The following is an 8,926-nucleotide window of genomic DNA, read 5'->3' as shown; positions in this document are numbered from 1 at the left end:
AGATGAGGCATCAGCCTTATATAGTCTTTTCCAGGTGTAAGAACACCCTTTTGTTCTTACTGTGGAAAATTACAGCAAAATGGAGTCTGGAGTCACATGGGCCAGTCCCTGCATACTTTGCTGAGTCTCAAGGCATATTTGCCTTCTCTCAATGAGTCCATTGTATAGCTAATGGTTCTTAATGGGCCATCAAGCCGGCTAGGCAGAGCTAACACCAGCTTGTTTAGGATGTCACCCAGAAGCATAGCATAAGTTTGCAATACAGACAGTATAGAGCCAATATTCATAACTTCAACTATAAAACTGATACACACACATAGACAGCATAATTATAACCACTAATCCATAACCTTGTCTTAGACACCCCATTTGACCCCCTTTATACAAGATTTGGGTGCCACTACAGGACCTTGGTTGCAACAATGATCTATATGGTCCCAGATTATATTAATAACGTCACAGGAGCACAGCATGCTGGCGCTTGTAGTCTCCATTGGCCCTCACCTCTGTATTCAAGTCAGCAGCAGCAGCAGCAGCATCAAGGCAAATCCCAAAGGGACATCGCCTCCTTGCAGATCACACACCACCCGGCTCAATCTTTAGACCTGCTGGATGGATGTTCCATCTAGGTCCTACTGCGCCACCAAAGCGTTTGGTGACCACGTGCTCGCCAGCTGTCCAACAGCATTCTTTGGAAAACACGCTTCATAATTCATGGTTTTCCATCCCAATAAAATGTCCCTACCAAGGAAGCTACCACAACCAAATCAGTGCTCACTGAGGCGACTGGTAGATTTGGCTACAAATATCCTCATTGCTGATCTTGTCCTGCCACTTAATACGGAGCAGCTGACAAACACGATGAGATGCATTCAAGATAAGGGAAGCTCTAATCTGTGACATTTTTTGCAGGCTATCTGCAGCCCTCGGGCTCTTGGTAAGTTGCCAACAAAGCCAGCAGTTGGGCCAAGCATGGCCATCGCACTAACACACTGTTCAATGTGAGCTTCGGCTGCCGGAAGAGCTCCTCGCTGCATCCCGGTGAGATTCCACGCTGGGCGTTGGGGTGAACCTTCTGAGGAAACATAAGCACATAAGAAACACCACACTGGGTCAGACCAAAGGTCCATCTAGCCCAGTATCCCGTCTTCCTACTGTGGCCGCTGCCAGGTGCCCCAGAGGGAATGAACAGAACAGGGAATCATCAAGTGATCCATCCCCTGTCATCTAGTCCCAGCTTCTGGCAGTCAGAGGTTTAGGGACATCCAGAGCATGGGGTTGTTTCCCTGAGCATCTTGGTTAATAGCCACTGATAGATCTATCCTCCATGAATTTACCTAGTTCTTTTTTGAATCCAGTTATACTTTTGCCCTTCACAACATCCTCTGGCAACGAGTTCCACAGACTGACTGCATTGTGTGAAGAAATACTTCCCTTTGTTTTAAACCTGCTGCCTGTTAATTTCATCGGGTGACCCCTGGTTCTTTATGTGAAGGAGTAAATAACACTTCCCTACTCACTTTCTCCACACCACTCATGATTTTATAGACCTCTATCATATCCCCCCTTGGTTGTCTCTTTTCTAAGATGAACAGTCTCAGTCTTTTTTCTTGCTTCTCCTATGGAAGCTGTTCCATACCCCTAATCATTTCTGTTGCCCTTCTTGGAATTTTTTCCAGTTCTATTATATCTTTTTTTGAGATGGGGTAACCAGAACTGCAGGCAGTATTCAAGATGTGAGTGTACCATGGATTAATATAGTGGCATTATATTTTCTGCCTTAATATCTATCCCTTTCCTAATGGTTCCTAATACTATTAGCTTTTTTTACTGCTGCTGCACATTGAACAGATGTTTTCAGAGAACTATCCACAATGACTCCAAGATCTCTTTCTTGAGTGGTAACAGCTCATTTAAATCCATCATTTTGTATGCATAGTTGAGATTGTGCTTTCCAATGTGCATTACTTTGCATTTATCAACATTGAAATTCATCTGCCATTTTCTTGCCAAGTCATTCAGTTTGGTAAGATCCCTTTGTAACTCCCCCCAGTCTGCTTAACTACTTGAATTATTTTGTTCATCAGCAAACTTTGCCACCTCACTGTTTACCCCGTTTTCCAGATCATTGATGAATATGTTGACTAGGACTGGTCCCAGTACAGATCCTTGGGGGACACCACTATTTACCTCTCTCCATTGTGAAAACTGAACATTTCTTCCTACCCTTTGTTTCCTGTCTTTTAACCGTTACTGATCCATGAGAGAACCTTCCTCTTATCCCATGACAGCTTCCTTTGCTTAAGAGCCTTTGGTGAGGGACCTTGTCAAAGGTTTTCTCAAAGTCCAAGTACACTATATCCACTGGATCCTCCTTGTCCACCTGTTTATTGACACCGCCAGAGAATGTTAATAGATTGGTGAGGCATGATTTCCTCTTACACAAGCCATGTTGACTCTTCCCCAACATATCGTGTTCATCTGTGTCTGATAATTCTGTTCTTTACTAAAGTTTCAACCAATTTTCCTGGGACTGAAGTCAGGCTTCCCGGCCTCTCATTGCCGGGATGGCCTCTGGACCCTTTTTAAAAAATCAGCATCACATTATCTACCTGCCAGTCGTCTGGTCCAGAGGCTGATTAAAGCGATGGGGTCCACACCTCAGTTAGTAGTTCTGCAAATTCACATTGGAGTTCCTTCAGAACCCTTGGGCGATGCCATCTGGGCCTGGTGACTTGTTGCTGTTTAATTGATCAATTTGTTCCAAACCTCCTCTATGGATACCTCAATCTGGGACAGTTCCTCAGATCTGTCACCTAAAAAGAATGGCTCAGGGGTGGGAGTCTCCCTCACATCCTCTCCAATGGAGACGGATGCCAAGAATTCATTTAGCTTCTCTGCAACAGCCTTGTCTTCCTTGAGTGCTCCTTTAGCATCCCCATCCTCCACTGGCCCCACTGATTGCTTGACTGGCCTCCTGCTTCTGATGGACATCAAAGAAATTGCTGTTCGTTTTTGTGTCTTTTGCTATTTACTTTTCAACTTCTTTTTTTGGCCTGCCTCATTACACAGTTACATTTGTCTTGTCAGAGTTTATGCTCCTTTCTATTTTCCTCAGTAGGATTTCACTTCCAGTTTGTAAAAACTTCCAGTTCTTGCCTCTAAATGCCTCTTTCACTCGGCTGTTTAGCCATGGTGGCATTTTTTGGTCCTCTTACTGTGTTTTTTAATTTGGGGGGTACATTTCATTCGAGCCTCTATTATGGTATATTTAAAGTTTCCATGCAGCTTGCAGGCATTTCACTCTTGTTTGTTTTTGTGATTGTTCCTTTTAATTTCCATTTAACCAGCCTCCTCATTTTTGTGTAGTTCCCGTGTTTGAAGTTAAATGTTACTGCGGTGGGTTTCTTCGGTATCCCCCCCAAAAAAGATGTTACATTTAATTACATTAGGGTCCAGCTGTATTCACCTCTTGGACCAGATCCTCTGCGCCATTTAGGACTAAATCAAGAATTGCCTCTGCCCCTGTGGGTTTCAGGACTAGCTGCTCCAAGAAGCCGTCATTAACTCACACTGTGCCTGTCCAGACTCCGACTGGCCCGGGACTCCCTCGGGTTTGCAAAGCCCAGCTCAGTCCTTTTTCTGGCTGATGCTTCTCATTCCAGCTGCCGCTGCACTTCCCAGGGGCAGGCAGGTGGAAGTCTGTTCCCAAGGTATTTTTGACCCCAATTGAATCCAGGCAGATATGGGAATCCCGGGTGAGCATCTGTTCCGTGTGATCATCGCTGGCAGCAGAGCCCTGGGACAGAGACTGGTCAGAGCTGGGGTGATGCTGGGAGTCTCATTCCCTTAGGCTATTAAAACTAGATTGGAGAAGGCACTGGGACCATCCTGTACTGGCCCCCAGGGAGGCTAGACTAGGTGGGGGCTTAGTAAGCCTCTTGGGCTGGCTCACAGTGGTCCGGGCGGGCGGCACCATCTGTTGATGCAGTACCAGAGGAGAGTGACGGATGGATTCATAATCACAGCAGCAATTCTAGGTTGTAATTTTCGGTTCATTTAAGGAGCTCCTTAATCAACAATGCAATTACTGCTACCGCCCTCAGCCTGGGGAAGGAGTGCAGCGAGCGTGTGCTGCTGTGGTCTCCAGGGACGAAGGGAGGGGGGCTGGAAGAGCAGAGAGGTAGGTGGATGTTGTCTATATTCTCCCCCGCGCCCCTTAAGACCCAGGAGAGGAGGCTGACGGCAAGAGCTGCAGAGGCCTTGGGAAATGATATCGCTAGGCTACGGCTTGTTCCAAGAGGCTGGTGGTCTCACACCGGCCTGCGTGACCTCGCCCTGGCCCCCGCCCTACCTGCATTGCTAATGTGGGTCTAACACCCACACTACACACAGCTGCTGCTGTCCCGTGAAGGAGGTCGGGCCAGCTGTCACCTTGACTCCCTGCCATTCAGCACCCTGCACAGCACAGCCCTGCTGTCCATCCCTGGCTTGCACCCCATGTCTCCTGCTCTTTCCCTAGGCAGGCGTTCCCAGCGTCTCACCCCCTCCGCCCCCCATCTCATGTGAAAATCACTAGGTTCGGGAAACCTCGCAGCCCAGGTCGGAGTCCAGGGATGACGGGGATTGAGCGTGTCTGCACTGACATGCGCTGCATACATGGCCCAGGCCTAGCTTTGAACACTGGTGATCTCCGACGTCCCATCACCATGCTGAGACCACACCAGCCCGGCATCCAGAGGGCTCAGGGGAGGAGACCAGGGCATTCAAACACAGGTAGGCAAATGCATCAGAGCTACATACATGAAAAACACCTACAGCAGAGCCAGGCCTGAGGCAGGTAATTGCAGTAGGGCTTGGCACACGCAGGGTAAATGCAGCAGAGCCAAGCTTGTAGTGTAGATGTAGCCTCAGGTGTTAGGGGTTTCCTGGTTCTGTTTGCAGGCTAGGGGGCTCTGTAGGGAAGTGTGTGATCTAGCTCAGTGGTTCTCACTCAGGGGTACGTGTATCTTTGGGGGTACGCAGAGGTTGTCCAGGGGGTATGTCAACTCATCTAGATATTTGCCTAGTTTTACAACAAGCTACATGAAAAGCACTAGCGAAGTCAGTACAAACTAAAATTCCATATAGACAATGACTTGTTTGTACTGCTCTATAGATGATACCCTGAAATGTAAGTACAATATTTATATTCCAATGGATTTATTTTATAATTCTATGGTCAAAATGAGAAAGTCACAATTTCTCAGTAATAGGTGCTGTGCCACTTATATTTTTATGTCTGATTTTGTAACAAGTCGTTTTTAAGTGAGGTGGAAGTTGGGGGTACGCAAGACAAATCAGACTCCTGAAAGGGGTGCAGGAGTCTGGAAAGGGTGAGAGCCGCTGATCTAGGTCTTCAGCAGTCAGTCCGCAAAGAGCCAGTTTAAAGCAAGGTGGTTTGAGTTGTGCCATGCTGCCTTGGAGAGCAGCCTGCTTTGTTTCTCTCTGGTTTTGTTGTTGTGTGTTAGGATCATGGATTCTAAGAAATAAAGTTGTGTTATGTTACCTCAAACACCAAATCCGTGTCTCTCAAGTGTGCTGCAAGGCTGGGAGCAGGAGTGCATCTGCTAGTCACCCTTCTTCCCAACTTACAAACAAGAGGCTGGTCAATGACAATGGAAGGTGTCAAATTCAGAATGGATCAAAGGAAACATATTGACACACAACACACAAGTAAAAAGCAACAGAGGGTCCTGTGGCACCTTTAAGACTAACAGAAGTATTGGGAGCATAAGCTTTCGTGGGTAAGAACCTCACTTCTTCAGATGCAAGTAATGGAAATCTCCAGAGGCAGGTATAAATCAGTATGGAGATAACGAGATTAGTTCAAGCAAAACTAAAAACGAAAGCTTATGCTCCCAATACTTCTGTTAGTCTTAAAGGTGCCACAGGACCCTCTGTTGCTTTTTACAGATTCAGACTAACACGGCTACCCCTCTGATACTTAACACACAAGTAGCCAGTGGAACTCACTGCCACAAGATAGCACTGAGGCCAAGAGCCTAGCAGGACTGAGAAAAGGACTGGGCATTTCATTGGGAGCAAGACTATCCAGAGTTACAGCAGTCAGGATTGAAAGAAAACTAACCAGGAGATCGGGAAGAGGCTGTGAACCCTCCTGCTACAGTGCATAAGCCAAGCTCTGACTGACAGCATCTGTGGGAAATTCCCCCAGGGGCAGCTTATCCCATCACTGCCACCTGCAGGGTTCTTGCATCTTCCTCTAAATCATCTGGGCCTGGCCACTGCCGGAGCCGGGATACTGGGCTAGCCGGTCTGATCCCATCCGGCAGCCCCTAGGATACTCAGTGTGACACGGACGTGCCCAAACATGCCTGGCAGGTAGATTACATCTCTGCCCGACCATGTGCTCAATATCACATTGAAGGGGGTCATGTGGGGTGTGACGGAGTGGGAAATTTTCATAATATTTTGTGCGTGCCTCAGTTTCCCCTATGTGCTGCATGGTTAACTAGGTGAGGGGAAACGGTTGTTTACTCTTTGCAGCGATCCAGGTGTGATTGATGCCTGGCTGTGTGAGGCCTGAGCCCCACGCCCATGGAGAGTCCCAGAAGACAATGGTCACTCCAGCTGCCCAGACGTTTGGCACCAAGCAACTAACGACCATGAATGGCCGACCCTCGGCAGGAAGCCAGCGGGGTCTGACCAGCTGGAGAACAAAGGGCTAAGGAGGAGGCCAGGTGACAATGGCTGCCAAGAACAAGGACAAAGGACGCAGGAGGGGCCAGGTGGGGCTGTTGGAAGTGGTGGGAGACGCTCCTGCACTGGGACTAAGGGGGGTCAGAGGGCTCTGGGACTGACCTAGCTGGACGTTGCTGTAACTTTCCGTTCTCGGTGTTAACTAAGGACTTTCTACTCTGTGTCCCAGACAGCTAATACCCCTCCTGCTGCTGCCCCGCTGGCTGGGAGTCGCTGCAGAGTCAGGAGGTCGGGGGGGGGCACTGCTCCTTTTGGGGGTGCACGTCTCCCTCCGGTGTCCAGCTCAGGTGGACTCGCAGCCCGGAGCTCACGGCGTGAAGCAGGGGGGCTGGAGGCGCCGAGGGTCGGTCCCAGGAGGCCGTGAGGCTACGGGGCTGACCCCAGTGACAGTGTGACCCTAAGGGGGCTGACACACCGAAGGGATCCTCCCAGGAACTGCTCCAGAGCCGTGCGAGAGCACCGGACCTGTGGATCTGGGACATGGGGTCTCTGCCGAGAGCCAAGAACTAGCTGGTCGTCATGGTTCTTCTGAGATGTTTGTCTGGGAAACAATTGTAGAGCTCTGAGACCTGGTGGGAGTGAGACGTCTCACCTGAGACCTCTCACCTCAACATGAGAACAATGGACGTCCCTGGAGACAGCCTGTGTTTATTGTCTGGGGAAGATTCAGGCCTCAGTGACAAAGGGAACCCCAGGAGATTTCCCAGGAGAGGGGCCCCTCTCCTAAGAGACAATAGCCTGTCCCTGTATCAGAGAGAGGAAATGGCCCATTACAGAGGAGAGACTCTGTCAGTGAGGGGGTCTCATGAACTCCAGCTCTCCGAACTGCAAGAACAAATGGATGGGTGAGAAATCCCGTGGTAGACAGGGAAGGTCCTTGTTAATAAGCGCAGGTTCTAGACGGCATTTCATGTTGTTCTTTTTCCTGTAACCTCGTGTTTCTGCATCCTTTTACTGGCCTTGATGTGGAGTCGTTACCGCAGGCGCTGTGAAATAACCTTCCATCTGGGCTGACTGTAAACCCATCTACGCGTAAGGAGAGCCCTGGACGCGGTGAGAGCAGTGAGCTGGGGGGCGCTGTCTCCACGGCAGCAGCGGATCGGTGTGCACCGTGGGTGTCCTGACGATAAGGGCCTGGGCGTGCGAGTGAAACAAAGTGGGGTGTGCCAGTTGCTAGCCTGCACTAGGAAAGAGCGGGGTTCGCGGAGCCCAGAGCACCTGTGTTGCTAATGGCCGGAGAGCATTTCCCCTGCTGGCCCCAGACAAGGGTCCCTCCTGCCACGAGCAAGGGGTAGCCATTTGCCCCGGACACCTGGGCACCCCCGAAAAGTGTCATGCTCCGTCACTGCGTAGCCAGCCAGTGACGTGGATGTTGAGGGCCAGCATCCCCTGGGCTTCCCTAGGACGAGGCAAGGTAGCCTGCTTGGGGACTGTGGCTGTTCTTAGCCCCCCTGGGGCCCCTTTCCCTGGGGCTGCCCAGCTGGGGCTGTCTCCCAGCAGCGGGACATTCCCCCAGATCAGTCGAAGTGCTGAGGGCTGTTAGCATTGTGGTGGATGGGCTGGCTGGCTGCGTAGCGGGGGAGTGATTGATGGAGTGACCGACTGGCTGGTTAATGGATAAGATTGTTGCCGGTGCGGCCAGCCTGGTACGGTGCCTAGAAGAAATTGGGCTCCTACCCCAGGGACGGCACAAACTCATGAGTCAGATGGTGCTGGTCAGAACAGCTCTCCCCACGGAGCTGAGCAGGGCTGGGGCCAGGGCCCTGCCCCAGGAGATACCACTGTAGTCAGTCTCCTCCCGCTCCCCTTTGCTCTGAGGGGCGAGCAGCCAGTCCGGTCAGCACCACCTGTGCCAACTCTGCTGCGCTGGCCAAGGCCCAGGTGCCCCTCCCTGCTCACCCCTGCACCAGGACTCCAGGTCCAGGTGGAGGGAGCAGTTCTGACTCCCCTCTACCGGCACATGGCCAAGTCGTGCTCCAGCACCGATGCTGCATAGAATCGTAGAATCACAGAACTGGAAGGGACCTCGAGAGGTCTCTAGTCCAGTCCCCTGCCTCATGGCACGACTAAGTATTGTCTAGACCGTCCCTGACAGGTGTTTGTCCAACCTGCTCTTAAACATCTCCAGTGACAGAGATTCCACAGCCTCCCTAGGCAATTTATT

At 50.4% G+C, this 8,926-nt stretch overlaps 1 protein-coding gene across 1 annotated transcript in view; it reads right to left on the bottom strand.

Moving 5' to 3' along the window:
- Nucleotides 1–7,788, bottom strand: part of LOC112125667 (dynactin subunit 3) — a 44,130-nt gene extending 36,342 nt beyond the window's left edge. The window contains exon 1 of the mRNA XM_026661310.1: nt 7,741–7,788. Within this exon, the coding sequence (XP_026517095.1) occupies nt 7,741–7,788 (48 nt within the window). The remainder of the gene's footprint in view (nt 1–7,740) is intronic.
- Between the last annotated feature and the right edge of the window lie 1,138 nt (nt 7,789–8,926).

The sequence above is a fragment of the Terrapene carolina genome, unplaced genomic scaffold, assembly GCF_002925995.2.
Source record: "Terrapene carolina triunguis isolate 2854851 unplaced genomic scaffold, T_m_triunguis-2.0 Scaffold998, whole genome shotgun sequence".
In the NCBI taxonomy this organism is placed as follows: Eukaryota; Metazoa; Chordata; order Testudines; family Emydidae; genus Terrapene; species Terrapene triunguis.
This window is presented reverse-complemented; position numbering and strand designations above follow the sequence as displayed.